The sequence below is a fragment of the Camelina sativa genome, chromosome 13 (genome assembly GCF_000633955.1).
Source record: "Camelina sativa cultivar DH55 chromosome 13, Cs, whole genome shotgun sequence".
Lineage (NCBI taxonomy): Eukaryota > Viridiplantae > Streptophyta > Magnoliopsida > Brassicales > Brassicaceae > Camelina > Camelina sativa.
Window position 1 is genome coordinate 24,014,765 of NC_025697.1, and position 17,693 is coordinate 24,032,457.

The 17,693-nt window shown below is 40.9% G+C and overlaps 2 protein-coding genes, 1 non-coding gene and 1 pseudogene across 3 annotated transcripts in view; 1 reads left to right on the forward strand and 3 right to left on the reverse strand.

Moving 5' to 3' along the window:
• LOC104737769 (transducin beta-like protein 2) overlaps positions 1–1,091 on the reverse strand; it is a 3,212-nt gene extending 2,121 nt beyond the window's left edge. Inside the window, exons 1-3 of the mRNA XM_010458022.2 lie at positions 720–1,091; positions 464–569; positions 260–320 (exon numbers count right to left, since the gene is read on the reverse strand). Coding sequence (XP_010456324.1) covers positions 260–320; positions 464–569; positions 720–914 — 362 coding nt within the window. The 5' untranslated portion in view covers positions 915–1,091. The remainder of the gene's footprint in view (positions 1–259; positions 321–463; positions 570–719) is intronic.
• On the reverse strand, positions 1,193–1,265 carry TRNAK-CUU. The gene has a single exon. It is a non-coding gene; the product is annotated as a tRNA-Lys (tRNA).
• On the reverse strand, positions 1,348–2,212 carry LOC104737770 (21 kDa protein-like). The gene has a single exon (XM_010458023.1). It carries the CDS (start codon positions 2,143–2,145, stop codon positions 1,513–1,515), a length of 633 nt encoding a protein of 210 aa, XP_010456325.1. The 5' UTR covers positions 2,146–2,212; the 3' UTR covers positions 1,348–1,512.
• Positions 3,123–10,680, forward strand: LOC104737771 (annotated as a pseudogene).

The following is a 17,693-nucleotide window of genomic DNA, read 5'->3' on the forward strand; positions in this document are numbered from 1 at the left end:
TCCTTTTGCTTTTCTTCACCGTACATGTACAAAGATGAACCAGACATAGTATGACAAGCCACAACAATAGATGAGGCATCATCAGCAAATGCCACAGCAGTTGGATGCCCTCCCGCAGGAAGATTTATCCTTAGAAATCTGGAGATAGAAACCAAAAGAAAAAAAAAAAATGAGTTAGGTAATGAGAGTGGGCTTGGAAAGTGTAAACTCACACCCGCTTAACATGGTCTATTGAAAAAATATATATAGGAAGGAATACTTGAAGCTTTTGCTAGAGGCATCATCTAGCTTGAACACCCTGATCACTCCATCAGCGCAAGCTATCCACAGAAACAGGAACAAATGTGATGAGAATGTAAAACAACAGAAAAATAAAATGGCTGGCTAACTAAATCAAGAAAATGTTAAACTAAGAATGCTATTTATAAATAATCACGGTGATTGTACGGAACGGATGAGAAACCTGTGGCCAAGCTCCTTGCATCGGAAGAGAAACAGAGTCCAGTAACAGCATCACCATGGCCTTTCAACGTGTTCAAGTCTAAAGGATGATGCCGTTTGTTCTGAGTCTGCATTTCGAAAAACCATTTTAGAAAACGCAACACCAAGGAAGCAGAAGCTTTTAATAATACTCATAACAATGCCCCTGGGCGTTTAAGTCAACTCATCCGAATCACCTAAACTCGGATTCGCAAATCTCTCTCAGTTGAAAAACCTCCCTTGTCGGAGGCGTGAGTTTTGGGATGATTCTTCTTGGGATCAGGATGAATCGATTTGGTATCCCGGATCGGATCCGCTTTGGCCATGGATTGCACCTCCGATGTCCGCTTCCGGAAGTACCTACCGAAGAAGAGCACGGCGATCAACGCACCCAGGACAACAGATGCAATCCCCACAACAAGGACCGACTCCATCTTTCGAATTTCTGAAAACTCTAATCAAATCGGATCAACCAACCTAACGATGGTGATGAAGATTGGAGCACCCACCGAGCCCGTTAATGGCGGTGTTTTCTACTTCCTCCTTCCTAAACTAAGCTAATCGAATGATCCACATATCAGTAATCGGGTCGGGTTTATATGTTCAACAAAAAAAAAAAAGACATTGATAGATCGATAACTTAACGGACCCATTAATCAAAAGCTCATTAAAATATTCAGCTCTTTTTACGTTAAAAATAGGAAAAAACTATCGCCCACCGTGGGGCTCGAACCCACGACCACAAGGTTAAGAGCCTTGCGCTCTACCAACTGAGCTAGACGGGCTTATGGTTATCATGTCGATAATATTGATTTAGATGCGTTTTGTTGCTCGAGTCTTACAATAAATAAGTACAACTTTCCTTGGTAATTGAATCACTTATAACTGTCACATATGAACTTTCAGATTTACACAACTGGTTAAAAACTTACACACACATGTATATAAATTAAACAACAGACCAGATCAAAAGAAGTAACAAAAGAGGAGATTTAGGCAAGATCTGGTCCAAACGTACACACACACAATTGCTCAGGGGCGTCTGGCTCTGTACCTAGCAGCAGCGTAGTGCTCGATGAAGGCAAGGGCATTACTTGTGGTTTCCTCCACATTCTTAACTTTCCCTTTTATCGTAGCCTTAAGTTTGCTCATCCTACGTCCCGGAAACTGACTCACGCAAGTCTCGGCGTCTGTGAGAGCTGTGCTTGTCCACGTCTGCAGGTTGTTTATATGCCAGTCTAGATCTCCTTGGCTCTTCCCTCCTGATCTCCTGCTGACTCTGTCTAGCTCCCCTATGGCTAGGCTCAGCTGGTTCACGCTGTCTCTGATTTGTGTCAAGCAGTCGTGTACCAACGCGTAGTATTGAGGCCTCAACGTCGTCTCCAGGTTCTTAACCTCTTTTAACAAGAACGCCTTTGTATACTTGGCTCGGAAGAGGCTGGCTTTAAGCGCGAATCTAGCAAGGTCCCGTGGATTTTGCATCGCCCGTGAACGTACGTAACGAGACATCGACCGGACGCACAGGTTCGGGTATAAGGTTGTCCGGCACCATGAATCTACGTAGGCCTTGGCGTCGTAGTTTTTTGATGATGTGGCTGTTGCCGAGAAGATGATGAGAGGGAGCATGGAGAGTAATGCGAGGATCACTTTGTTGTTAGCCGCCATGGCGATCGAATTAGGGAATTAACTGAGAGAATTATTTTTAATTCTATATATGTTTGTGTCGTCGATGGTATAATAATTTCTTGTCTCTCTGTGTGTGTGTGTGTGTGTTTATATATACGCATCATTTTGCATGGCACGTGAATAGATGTGAATGAGCTGGATTTAAGATCACTTGACTTGGATTTGTTTTCGTTTAGTTTGTTAGTTTAATTGATTAGCTAGCTAGAGTTTGAAGGAAGGTTATAAGAAGGCCGGTAAGCAAGTACTACTATATACTAATTTAATTATAAGTGTATTCCTATAAAATCAATTTTGAACGTGACTAAATATTTGTTATATCTACCTAAGGCAGTTGACCAGATAAATTAAAGTATATCTTAGCTCTCAGATGAAAACCATTCTTTTTCATATATGGAACAGGATCTACGTTATGAAACATAATCTATATAGAATGGTTATACACACACGCGTAGTGGAGAGGGTTCAACTGTTGACCCATAGAGTGCGGCGGAGAAGATGTAAAGGGAGAAGCTTGTGGCCAACAAGATCCTTTTTTAAAGCTCTTTCCTTCCTTGACTCCTTTAAGCAAAGCCGCACGCACTTTTATTCCCTCCGACCACACATTTAAACTCGGTGCGTGTCTTCTCGGTTCTCAGGAGACATTTTATAATTAAACCGGGTTCATTTACTGCAAGAAAGAAGATGATGGCATGCCTCTATCTATAGCCGTCCAACTGATGTAGCTAGTTGCAATTTTAGCTGAGATCACATATGTTTTGTATTGTTTTTACACATGGTAAAATAGTCGCTGGCTGTTGTTGGTACCTTAAATAAAAAAAAAACACAAAAGGGCCTATTTGTTGATGCACAGAAAAGAACATCGAGGATTTACAATGGACCCAGGCCCATGCCCATTTTGAATAAACTTAATATGGTTAGTCAGCAAGAGACACGGTTTCAATTGCGGACCGGTTGGGTTAAGTAATTTAGCCGTTCCGTTCGTTGGTTCCGCAACTTGAGAGCCTTTCTTCGTCTTCTTCTTCTTCCTTGGGAGTTGTTCGACGAGACAGAGCGAGAGAGAGACTATGGAAAATGGTCATCTCCCTTCCAAATTATCATCCATGGCTCAGAATCAAATTATCGATTCCCTCACGTCTCACATCGCTCTCTACCACTCCCATTCATCTTCCATGCCTAATACTAGCCCCAATCCTAGGTCGGCGATCCTCCGGTGGTTCTCCTCTCTCAGCGTCCACCAGCGCCTCTCTCACCTCACCTTCGTCGACCCCAAGTTCGTCCAAATCCTCCTCCAGATGCTCGGTCATATCCGCACTAAAGGCCCTGGCTCTTTCATCATCCTCCCAGACCTCCCTTCCTCCTCCGATCTCCCCAGTCTCTGCTTTAAAAAATCTCGTGGCTTAATCTCCAGGGTTGCTGAGTCCAACGAGTCCGAGCGTTTCATTTTCGACTCCACTCGCCTCTTTGCTTCGAGAGAAGGGGAAAGGGCTCAAGATTGCTATTGCTCCGTCAGTTCCCTCGATTCGGTCGTCATGGCCGAGGGCTTTCTCACCGACGTGGATCGTTTCGTGGAGGCTATGGATGTCTTGTCGAATGGAGCCTTTCTGAGAGGGGAAGAGAGTGATCTGGGTTCCAATTGGGTCGAATTGGATTGGCTCAAAGCTAAAGGGTACTATACCATGGAAGCCTTCCTCGCAAATAGGTTAGAGGTTAGCTTGGTTGAACACCCATAGTGGCGGCAAGAAACGAGGAATCAAATTGAAAGAGAAATTGAGTGCTGCTGCTGCTGCTGCCAATGCGTTCTGGAGGAAGAAGGCCTCTGTTGATTGGTGGGAGAATCTCGATGCCGCCACGCACACTAAATTCTGGACTTGTTTGTTCGCCAAGTCGACAAAATCTGTGGTATGTGCACAAGGAACTTATATCTATAACTCTACCAAAGGATATACTCTGGCTATATGCTAGCTATATCAATGCTACATGATTCAGTACTATAACAATTCTAGCTATATCTTGGACTATGGATTAGGAATTGTGGACGCTTACTTCTTGTCTTCCAGTATCTAGTTTGTCTATACTTCCTTCTTGGTTAAGGTTGCTTTTGTTTTAGTGTGAACTTGCATTCTGGAAGTCTCTGTCATCCGCTCTCCGCTCTGTGCCCGGCCACTATGTTCCGATACATGCCTTCTAATTTTATCTTAACTTTTTTTCTTGTTACTCGAACTCAGATATATGAGATTCTTAAAGAAGCAAATCAAGCACCGGAGGGAGAAATGTGGCTCTTCAATTTTGGTGGGGGCTCTGCAACTGCAAGGGTTGGGCGTACAGAAACTTTAGCAGTTTCATTCTGTGACATGGTTTTGGAATCAAACTCGGTGTCAAGGAAACCTATTACCGTGGCCAGTAATTTAAGTGCCTTATACCTTCTTCAAGAATTTGCTTCTCTGCTCATCTTATGCCAAAATGGCTTATATCCAGTACAAACTCTATTTTTCAGCTCATTGAGTTCTATCACAACCTTAGTTGATTGCATCTTAAGAAAACTACGGGGTTTTCTTATGGTAATCTCTATTGATTCCGTTAAAGTTGAACTTCTTGAAGACAACACCCAGAAGTGTTCTCCAAGCTCATCATCCAATCAGAGGTTGGGTTCGACCAGCCGTAAACACAAAGGAAAGACCAGGAACATGAAAAAGCCAACCCCGGAGGCTAAATCTGAAAAACACGTGAATTTTTCCACGAAAAGCGGAAAGGTACATTGTTTATATTCCGTACACAGATTATTTAGTTTTATTAATATTTGTGTGGCAACTTGGATTGATCTTTGAAGTTATCTCCAGAAAGATCAAGCTAAACTGGAACTTAACAAAAATAGAGAAGCGTTAGAATGCAAGAAGGTTCCTACACCATCAACGATGATCAATAGTTCTGAGACCGCTGCAGAGACTATGGTGAATTATTTTCTTTCCTCATATTTTGGCTGAATAGAACTCAGATTGTTTGGAAACTGATAATATTTATCAGGAAGTTGTCCCAGGGTTGGTTGCTAGGAAAGGACGAACTAAAAAGAAAAGGAAAGAAAAGAACAAGAATAATAAGTGTACAAGTTTGGAAAACACCGGGGAAGTGAACAAGTCCATAGTGAATAGTTCAGCTATCGAAAAAGCTCCTGAATGTGATTCAAGTGGTTCTTCTGTCAATCCGCTTCCTAAGGAAAATACCGATGCTCAGATTATTCGAGAGCATGGTTCATCTAGCTGTGAAAGGAATAGCTCAGGTACTTCTACATCTGTTAACAGTGCAGTTAAATGTGAGTATTCTGGAGAGGAAGGATTGCACGACAAAGCTGAAACGCATGTGATTTCATCCGATTCGACTTCTGCCGATCCTGCCGGTGATCCACGCTGTAAGAACATGAACTCTCAAAAATCTCGCTGTTCAGGTGTACGTAATGAAAAATTGACAATGCCTATTGGACGATCCGGAACTTTGGAGGAAGGGGAATCCCATCAGATTCACCATCAGAGAAGAGAAGCTGGTTACGGTATTGCCGCCAGCAGTTCAGAATTTGTTTCTTATGAGTGGCATGCTGTAGCTCCCATGTACTTTTCACATGTTAATTCTCACCTTCCAACTGCCACTGATAGACTGCATCTTGATGTTGGTCACAGTTTGCATGCATACGTACGCCAACCTTTTGTGTCCACTGTGCACCATGCTAGAAATCCTTCCATCGAAGGTTCTCACAAACAAGTTCTTTCTCGACCCATGCCCATGAGTCTAGATTGGCCTCCCATGGTTCATAGCAAGTGTGGCTTGACAACAGCATTCGCTTGCAATTATGATTCTGGAATTCTGGTGGACATTCCTGAACAGAAAAATAAGCCCGAGCTAGGGAATGAATGCGAGAATAAGTGGATGTTAGAGGAAGATTTTGAGATGCATACTGTTTCTGGAGTAGATTATAATCAATATTTCGGTGGTGGAGTGATGTATTGGAATCCTTCCGATCATCTGGGGACTGGCTTTTCTCGCCCTCCGTCTCTTAGTTCTGATGATAGCTCTTGGGCTTGGCATGAAGCTGAAATGAAGAGGTCTGTCGATGACATGGTTGCATTTTCGTCTTCTTACAGTGCGAATGGACTAGATTCTCCTACTGCAGCTTCGTTCTGTTCCCCTTTTCACCCTTTGGGCCCGGCAAATCAGCCTCTCGGTTATGTTGTGCCAGGTAATGAACTATCTACCAAAATACTGCAAGCTCCGCCAACAACAAGTGAGGCTGCAGGTGAAGAGGAAGTTTCCGGAACTTTGGGTAGTTTATCAGCGGATGTTGAAGGAAATTCAGGAGACTCACTTCCGTATCCGATTTTGCGCCCTATAATCATCCCAAATATGTCAAAATCTGAATACAAACGTAGCTATGATACTAAAAGCCCAAATGTTCCACCTACAAGACGCGAGCATCCTCGTATAAAGCGGCCACCATCACCTGTGGTACTATGTGTTCCACGTGCTCCTCGACCACCACCACCTTCTCCTGTGAGCAATTCCAGAGCACGGCGAGGTTTTCCAACTGTGAGGTCTGGAAGTTCAAGCCCAAGACACTGGGGTATGAGAGGCTGGTTTCATGACGGTGTAAACTGGGAAGAACCTTGTGGAGCAGAGGTTGTTCTGCCCTGGAGAAACAAAAGCCTTGCAGTCAGGCCGATCATTCAACCTCTACCTGGGGCCCTCCTGCAAGATCACTTAATTGCAATGTCGCAACTAGGCCGAGACCAAGAGCATGTAAGCAACATCTTTGACGTCTATGTAAGCTAAACTCTGTCTAAGTTGCGTTTGTTTATAATGCTATTTTACAGCCTGACGTGGCCTTCCCTCTGCAACCACCCGAGTTATTGAACTGTCCAACACAAGGGGAATCTTTATCATTGATCCACGGTCTTCTTAATGATGAGATAGATTTTTTCTGCAAGCAGGTAATCACAATACTTCATTTATTTTTCCATATGCTTTACTAACGGCCTTTAGTTTGCAGGATCTTTATGAGCGTCTTTGAAGTGTATATTAAATTTTCTTGGGATGGTGTTTTTTCTAATCATTTCAATTATATACTGCTCGTAAGGTTGCTGCAGAGAATATGGCCCGCAAACCTTATATCAATTGGGCAATCAAGCGGGTTACACGATCTCTCCAAGTTCTGTGGCCCAGGTCTAGGACGAACATATTTGGTTCATCTGCAACTGGTTTGTCCCTCCCTTCTAGTGATGTGGACCTTGTGGTTTGTCTTCCTCCAGTGAGAAATTTGGTGAGCAATCCCAAAATAATTCCTATGTGTGCATTACTTTTTGAACTGGAAGATCTGATACATAATACCCGCCTTAGGAACCTATCAAAGAGGCAGGAATTTTGGAGGGTCGCAATGGTATAAAGGAGACTTGCCTTCAGGTATGATTAGTGCCGAAGTCATGTTGTAACTGTTGGATTTTTTTTTTGCTTGGTATATCGTGTTCTTCAAATTTATGTTTCTCTACTCTTAAGAGGCGTGGCAGTATACAATCAAGATTATATTCTCAACTTTTACATTTCCTTTTTTTTTTAAATGATGAGATACGTCTAATATATTTTTGTGTTAGGCGCTAGTCTAATTATTTTCGTATATGGTCCTATCTTTCTTAATATGCTGGTTGCTCAGGTGGTGCTGCATTTAAGGAACGAGAATTGCTTTAGTATTGTGGAAGCGTTGTAGTATACTAGATTTGTAAATTATGCTTGAGCCTGCACTCTACTCTACATGTTTTTTCTTTCCTAGAAACTGTGTTTGTAAATAAGAGTCCTATATCTGACAGTTAACTGGTTGGATATTTTAATTGAATCCACTTTGCTACCATGTTTTGCTATTCAGCATGCAGCCAGGTATCTCGCCAATCAAGAGTGGGTAAAAACTGACTCCCTGAAGACAGTTGAAAACACAGCTGTAATGCCTCATTTATTAATGATCCACAATTGCTTGTTTCTGATTTTCGTTAATATAATCTATTTATGTTTTATTAATATGCTTTCTGCAGATACCAATTATCATGCTTGTTGTGGAAGTCCCTTGTGATCTGGTATGCAGTATACAGTCACCAAAAGATGGCCCAGACTTTATCGCTGCTGACCAGGACAGCAGTGGTAACACTGAAATGGTTGGATTTGAAGACTCTGCAGCAGCAAACTCTTTGCCAACAAACACTGGAATCTTGGCAAATGCAAAATCTGTCCGTCTTGACATCAGTTTTAAAACTCCATCCCATACGGGTCTGCAAACCACTCAGCTGGTACTTATTTTAATTCTGTTTCTCATTAGCCAGATATAGATTTTTTTTTTTATTACATTATACTCTCTTCATGTGAATGTGTCTCTGTAACGCTCTTTTTCCTTCTTTTGGCTGTTTCCTGATATGTTCTTTTCCGCAGGTCAAAGATCTGACTGAGCAATTTCCAGCTGCCACACCACTTGCTCTGGTGTTAAAGCAGTTTTTGGCTGATCGTACCCTGGATCAATCATACTCTGGTGGATTAAGCTCTTATTGCCTGGTGAGGCGTATTCTTTTACTTAAGTAATATGCTCTTTTCTTTAAGTTTTTAGGTGGTCCGTCTCTGTATACTTAATGAGGGGCCTGGTAATTGATGCTTGTCTAGACGTTCTTGGACAGAAAAATCCAGTCACATTTTTATTAATCTTTCCACTGGAACATGTTCCAAAATTTGTTTGTAATTTTTAAGACTCTAATTATTGCAGGTCTTACTGATTACACGTTTTCTTCAACATGAGCATCATCTGGGGCGCTCTATCAACCAAGTACATAGTTTTATTGTTTACCTATCTGTGACACAACAGCTATCTTGTTTGGGTTTCCTTGTTATATTCTTTCAATTCTTACTGATTGAAAAGAAGTATTTTGCAGAACTTTGGGGGGCTTCTAATGGATTTTCTTTACTTTTTTGGGTCAGTCAATATGGTTACTACATCTCTTTATAATTTTGTTAATTACAGTGACGATAATCGGTAATGTAGGCTTGCTTGTTCTGCAGTAATGTGTTTGATCCTCGCCAGATGCGTGTTTCAGTGCAAGGAAGTGGTATCTATAGGAATCGGGAGAGGGGTTATAGGTAAAGATGGCAGCTCTGTCAAACAACAAGTGTTACAAGTGAAATACTACTAACTTTATACGTTATGTTTTTGGTTCTCTGCTTGTAGTATTGATCCGATACACATTGACGATCCTCTTTTCCCAACAAATAATGTAGGGAGAAATTGCTTCCGTATACACCAATGTATAAAGGTAAGTTGGATCTTATATGCAACTATCAATGCTTTTATCTAAAACATACGACGATGAAGAAGGTTTACAATGGTAAAGATGATTTGTTCTTGTAGGCATTTTCTGAAGCTTACTCTGTTCTCGAAAATGAGCTCACATGCATAACTAGTTCTAATGATTCGTGTGGGAAACAGCTACACAACTTGCTTCCGAAAATCATCCCAAGTATCATTTCATCATAGAGATCGAGATGTCTATCCTGTACGTGTTGCTTCACAGAACTATCTTGTCGCATATTTAGTATGCAGAGTTGGATAGGTAGATTGCAACTCTGATTTTGCCTTTAGAAGCTCCCTTTTTACACCATTGACCTAATTTTCCTGTGCAAAATGAAGGTGGAGTTGTGATAACTCTGTACGTTACAAGCTGCTGATAATAATGATGATGTTTGCAATTCCCGGGAAGAATTCAAATTGAAATCATGAAGATAGGCTTCCGCAATACTAGAGTTGCTTATAATTGCATCCCATGGTATTTGCAGATACTCCTGTGAAACGCGCTTAATGTATTGCACGTAGTTTGGTTACTGAACATGCTTGGTTGGTTGTTTTAGAGCAAGTAAGAACAATGCTATCTAGGTGAGCTGCTGGAAGAGAAAGAGCAGAGGCATATCAAGTGACAAGACTAGGGACATTAAAGAGGTGTGTTAATCAGCGGCGACACGCCTGGCTGATTTGAAAGACAACTGCAGAAGTGTAAACTAATGTTGAAGACGCATTGTTTTGTAGGCATGGATGGGTCAGCAGTGATATCGAGGTATAATGTACAATTATTAATTAACTTTTTTTTTTGAAGTTTCAGAAAACTTAAAAATGATCTTTGTTAAGTTAATAAATTGTTTAATAGTATCATTGATATGCAGGGATGATTTGGCGTAAGTGGGAAGGAGTAGTAAGCAGTAGAGGAAGAGGAAGGCAAACGACTGAGAGAGTCTTTCTACATTTCATTCCCACGTCTTCTACATTGAACAGGTGACTTTAAAATTGGGCCTTTTGCGCCGGCGGCGATGCTGACTAAAATTGCTGTTACAACTACTTATTTAGAGAAGATGATTATGAATAATGATGGATGGTATTGGTGTGTGATTAGGATCTCTCTATCTCTCTCATGTTGTGTGCGTTGCAGAGGTGTGAATGGAATTGCATTTAACCAACATTTGACTTTACTTTCCTGCGACTCGTATTCCGAAACACACACACACATGTGTCAAATCACATATCTCAACTTTCGATTCTTTTTCCTTTTAGCATTATATATATACTCTGCATCTATTATATACAGTTGTACTCGTTATCAAAATTGGTCTCTAGATTTATTTAATACCACCAGATAATCGGATATCATCGGTTTAAATGTTATCCAAAAGTTGGTTTATTATATATGTTATTAAACCCAAAAAATTACTCAAATGTTTAGTGCTCTGGATGTAATTACAATTAATCCATTAAGTTTAGTTTTTTGATTTTGAGAAAAAAAAATAAAAAAAAAATACACATCAGCAAATTAAAATACACATTCGATATGATTTAACACATCACTAAACAGTTTTTTTTAGATCGACAGTTGCTTTTTCTTGTTTATATCAAAAAGAGGGAAAGTGAATAGTTTTCACTGTTCACAAACCGCGAAATTAAAAAAAAAAACTCTCTCTCGTCGTCTCTTGTCGCCGGCGATACTCGCTCTCTGTCCACTCTCTTGCCGTCAATCTCTCGCCGTCATATCACGCCGTCTTTGCTCGCTTCCTTTTTTCTCTTCGTCGTCGCACTCTCTCTCTTCGTCGTCGCACTCTCTCTATCTTCGTTGTCGTGTTCGTCTTCGTTTAAACGTTCTGGTATGTGTCGAGTGTTTAGTTTCGAGTTTTCCGGCTGAATGTGGGTTTTTATCGATGATTTACGGCTGATTCTCGCCATCGTTAATGATGGCTGATTTGTTAGATCTATTCGATTCGATGGCTGATTTGTTTTATTTTGCGGCTGAGTTACGGCTGAGTTTTGTATTGGTGACTGAGTTTTTTTGTGCTTTGGATATGAGTTATGTATTTGTGGCTGAATTATGTTATACTTTGTGTATTAGTTTGTTTTATGTTATGGCTGATTTATTTTATGCTTTACTGATGAATTATATTATTTATCAGATGTCGGTGGTGATTATTTCTGAAGAACAAGCAAGGGATTACCTCCCAAGACTATACGCTGAAGGAAACTCTAATCTAGAGTTAAGAGAAATTAATACCAATTTCAGGATGGGAGAATTCCCTGCGATTAGGGAAGCAATAGGACAGGATGTGTGGGAAAAAAACGAAGGATCTACCTATTGGAATAATCTCTAAGCTAGTTGATAGCCAATTCGTCTGGTCTGGTAAGCTAGTACATTTCCTACTATGTAACCAGTTAAGGGTACATAAGAAGGAGCTTTGGTTTGTCGTCGGCGGTCAACCTATCAGGTTTGGGTTGAATGAATTTGCTCATGTGACGGGGTTAAACATAGACCAAATGCCTACTGAACGGTTTGAACTTGAAGAGGAACACAAAAAGTTCTTCAGACTTTTGAAAGTGCCTGGTGGGGAAGGTCCATCATTAAATGAACTCAGGGAAGGACTGAAAGTGTGTCGGTCATGGATAAACCCTGATCACCGTAAATGGTTGGGGTTGTTGCTTCTTCAACACATTAGACTTTATGGTTTGCATCATAACTGTAGAATTCCATATGAAAGTGCCAAAAGAGTTTTTGATGATGAAGAAATGAAAACTTATCTGTGGGGTCGGTCAGCATTTGAAGCCCTTGTTTATAGCATAAAGTTGTTGATGCCTACGGGGAAATCGTACACCCTTAGTGGGTTTACACCCGTGTTACAGGCTTGGGCGTATGAGTTCATCAAATGCTTTGGAGATCGGTTTGGAAATGCATCAGCTGAAGATGATGCCATACCGTTGCTTCGATGGCATGGAAACCATACACATTCAACGATGGAAACGGTTATTGCTGAAGAGATCAGAGCGCTTAGTGAGGTAAGGTTTTGATTGTGTTATGATAGACTGATAGTTACTGGCTGAGTTATTGTTTTAAATGATGGCTAAGATATGGTTTATCAGTGGTTGAGTTATCATTTAGTTTAGTGATTGCTGAGTTATGGTTTAGTGATTGCTGAGTTTTGGTTTAGTGATTGCTTAGTCATGGTTTAGTGATGACTGAGTTATGGTTCTATTATGGCTGATTTATGTTCTATGCTGGCTGATTTATGTTTCTCTTATGGTTTAGTGATGGCTGAGTTAAAACTTACTGATGGGTTTCATAATCTCTTATGTTACAGATGCGTGTCTGGATAATGGTTGCGATCTATTTCATACGTGGCCAGATCAAGAAGACGACCCAGCTGTTGATCGCCTGATCGAAGACATACATATGGATACATTTGTTAAAGGTTTTTGGGATGCTAAGGGGGGGAGTGATAAGATGATGAAGAAAAAGAAAGCTAAAGCAGTTGTTGAGCCTGAATCTCATCCCGCAAAGAAGCAGAAAGTACAGAAGGATGAAACTTCCACCATTCATGGTGGTGAATCTGGTGAAGGAGCAGGAGCTGCATAGGAGAGGAAGAAGAAAGGAAAAAAGGTAAGTTATATGGTGTATAGTGAGTTTATATTTTATGTAACCTTTCGTTAGCTTGTTTACGACAGTTTGTGTATTTGTTTCAGTTGGCTAGTGAGGAGGAAGATGCGGGGGAAGATGTGTCGGTTAGAAATCTTTTTAACTTGGTGTCTAGGTTAAACTCAAGGTTTGACACCCTTGATACAAACATTGCCAATATGCCTTCTGATCTGGAGAAGAAGATTGGAGATAGTTTGGAAACCAGGTTGGAAAAGAAGATGAATGAAAGGATGGAAACCAGGTTTGGATCTTTTGATCGTGATTTCAAACAGATGAAAGATCACGTGCTTTCCATGGGTGTTGGACAAACTGGCCAAAACACGGGACCTGCGATAGACACGGCATCTGCATATAAAAATTTCAAAATAACGAACCTATTACCAGAAGACATTCAGGATAAACTGTTGACACCAAAAGGTCCACCAGCAGTTCCCGGAAAAATGCAACAAAACTACTCTGACAACAGTCCTCCGGTAATGTCTGATTTATGATAATTTTATGGCTGATTTTTCAGAATGTTTAGGTTGAGTTATCATTATCGTTAATTGTCTTCGCTATCTTATACAGGAAAAGAAATCTGTTGATGACAGTGGTTTGGATGGGATCAGTAAGAATCTGATGGATGAGGAGGAGCCACAAACTTTTAGTTTATCCCAATGAGGAGGAAGAGGAACCACGCACTGTTCGACATCGGCCTCGGCAATCTCTCTCATAACCTCTAACCTCTGGTGCTCTGCCTCTAAGTCGACAAGTTCTCCACCCAAGATTTGATTCAGTTGGGATATGTGAGTGTCGATTAGTTCCACTTGATGCTCGAGGGCGGTCTTCTCTTCCTTTTTCTGCATATGATTATCCATCATATGCAGAATTGCTGCATAGCGATCTTTTGTCTCCGCCTCGGCTGCGGCTCTCGTCTGAGTAAAAGCTTCGGACACGGCCAATAGTGCTTCCTCTTCCCACTCGAAATCTTCATTTCTTTGACGTTTACTGGAACTTGAGCCGGCCATGCATGGCTGATTGTCTTTGTCTCCCCACTCTGCCTTGCGTTTTTCACTTCTGCTCGAACCCTCTCCGTCCATAGCTCAGCTATCAATATAAAAACAACTGTCACCAACTGATATATGCAATGATCGGAAAATATGCAATAGATTGAGAGGGCATGGAGAGGAGACTTACATGTGTAACGATCGAAGGAAATGCAATGTAAAGATAGATGAGATTTGAAGGTGAACTGTTAGACGAAGATCCAATATTTATAGGTGCAATGAGCGAAGAAGAAGAAACCGAAACGATACAATGAATTATATGAATATAAAGAGAAAGGTCGCGTCTATTATTAGGTTAACTTGGTTTCCCGCCAAAATATTGCTTGACGGCTGAGTTATAGTTTTACGAGAAAACGAAAGGTCACGACGATTCATGTGACGGCTGAGTTATAGTTATTAAAAGAAAGGTCGCGTCTATTATTAGGTTAACTTATGGTTTCCCGCCAAAATATTGCTTCACGGCTGAGTTATAGTTTTACGGGAAAACGAAAGGTCACGTCGATTCATGTGACGGCTGAGTTATAGTAAGTGACAACTGAGTTATAGTAAGTGACGACTGAGTTATAAAATTTACGGGAAAACAAAAGGTCTCGTTTATTCATGTGAAGGCTGAGTTATAAACTCAGCCAAGGTCTCGTCGATGCGTTTATTACAGGATTAATTTTTGGTTTCCCGCCAAAATATTGCTTAAAAAAATAAAATTGTTAGTCTATTTATTACCTCTCAACTACAGATAGAACCAAGTGACTGAGTTATAATATTCCCGTTTCTTTATTCTATTACCTCTCAACTACAAACTAGAATAATTTTTTTTTTACAACACTACGTCCGCTCGAGCACCCAAGATGGCGGATCTCACCGACGATGTTTTCATAAAAATCGTTTCCCTTGCTGCAAAAGATCAATGGTGGTCACTTGGTTCTATTTTAAGGACTGGTCGTAGGGGGAAAAAAGCAGTATACAGTAAAGAAGTTCTAAAGACAGCCGCTATCTATTGCCTTTGTACTGATCCATCACAAATCAACACATCCAATGCCCCTGATGGTGGCCTCCAAATTGAAGGGTGGTACAAGCCTTTCTTCGTCAAATGCTTTGACGCCGGCAACCCCATTGCCATCTACTACGAAGGGCTAAGGGTTGTGGTTGAGGATAGAGATATCCAGCGTGGGATTGATATTCTCAGTCGTATTGTATCGGCCGATGCTGATGCCACCTTAGCATGTGGGGTACTAAATATTTGTCAAGGGAATGAGGTTATGGCCGTCCATTACCTCCAGTTGTTTGATGCACATCATTATCCTTTGATGTCTTCGGATGCCATGGAAACCGGTAATGATTTCCTGTATGAGTTATCTCGTTATAAGACGGCTCGGAAAAACTCATACGCAACCTCCCATCGCTATCCTGACAGCCTGTTACTCCCTTCACCCACTTGTGCTTGGATGTGTTGTTTGGATTATGGTTTCCATTCTCTCCGCTATGGAGACTCTGTAATCATGTGCAAAAACTGTAACCTTTTGTGGTTGTCCCTCAAAGTGTCTGAGATCCTTTAGGGTTTCCAGCAGTGATTTCCAGTTTTACTTTAATATGTTTTATGTATCCACCTTTTATGCTTCCACATTTTAGTATCTACTCTCACTTTGAGGCTGAATTATAATAATGTTACGGCTGAGTTATAGTTTTACGGGAAAACGAAAGGTCACATCGATTCATGTGACGGCTGAATTATCAAAATGAATTATCTATTATGGCTGAGTTATCAAAAGAAAGGTCGAGTCTATTATTAGGTTAACTTACGGTTTCACGCCAAAATTTTTCTTAACAGATGAGTCATAGTTTTACGGGAAAACGAAAGGTCTCGTTGATGGCTGAGTTATCGTAAGTAATGGCTGAGTTATCACACGAAACAATCTGAAAGTAGATAGCTGATATATATGACTTGACGGCTGAGTTATCAAAAGGAACAATCTGAGAGCAAACGACTGGTTTATACGACTTGACGGCTGAATTATTACACAATAAAACAAATCTCCCTAACTACATCCGACAAGTTTTCACATTGTGCCCAACTTGCTTACATCGCGAACATGTTGGTTGCTTCCTAGGGCATTTATTTTCAATGGCAACTTCCAAAGATGATTTAATCCTACGCTTCTTGGGCCTTCCTGGCTGGTTCACAACAATCGGAGGCAAGCACTTCTGATTATCCACATCTTCAGGAGCAGGGAATGATTCATCTGGAGGCATGATTGAACCAGCCCATCCGTTAACCAAATCGACACTCCTAAATTTCTGATCGCACATGGATATACGAGACACATCTATATGCTCTGCAGCTGCGATTGCATGGATGCATGGTATTTTCTCGTGGTCGAAACGACGGCATCAGCATTTTTTTAGTTCCAAATTTACAACATGCAAAGATGATCCATAGCTCACTTGCACACGTACAACATCAATCGTTAGTACCTCCATAAGTCTTGCTGTGGTGTCACGTTCCTAGTAGGGAGTAGAATTAAAAAAAAACGTTTTAGACTGAGTTATGAAAACAATTATGGCTGATTTATGGAAACTATAATGGTAATGACTGATATATGGAAACAGTTACGGCTGATATATGAAAGCTGTTATGGCTGAGTTATGTAAACTTACCTGTAACAGTTTCTCAACATCTCGAGTGATCATTGTTAGCTGCGATTTCGCATCCTCTCTCCATTCAGAAAACCATCTGGTCATCATATTCCGTATTGATTCTAGCAGTCGAACTATGGGAAGACTTCTAGCATTTGACAGTGCATGGTTCATTGATTCTGCAATATTTGTTGTCATTAAATTGTACCTTTCACCCGGGAAATGAACACACGCCCATATTCGGACACCAGCTCGTTGGAGGTATCCATGTAGTTCAGGATGATGTGCTTCAATCTCATTGAAAGTCTCATTAAAATCAGACAGCCTAAAACAACTTGCCGCTTTTTTCACCGGAGGGAACAAATGTTTTCCTTTGAAATTCACCAAGGTGTTCTTATACAAATGGTAAGTGCAAATTCCACGCGAAGCCAACGGATACACTTGACCAATCGCTTTCCCTATTGACTTATGTCTGTCGGAGATTATCGCAAGATCCTTTTCGTCAGGAATGACAACTTTGAGTTGTGTAAAAACCAACGCCAAGACTCATCATTTTCAGTGTCAACAACAGCAAAGCTAATGGGAAAATTTGAAAGTTACCATCCTGAGCTAAGACTGTTAGAAGCGTCCCTTTGTAACTACCATGGAGAAACGTTCCGTCGACGACAACAACTTTGCGCATGAAAGCAAACCCAGCAATAATCGCACCAAAAGCAATAAAAAAATATTTGAATCTGTCTTCATCATCTATTTGAAGACGCGTGACTGTACCCGGATTTTCCCTTCTTAACTTGTATATGTAAGAGGGCAACTCGCTAAAACTATCCTCATGAGTCCCCTGATC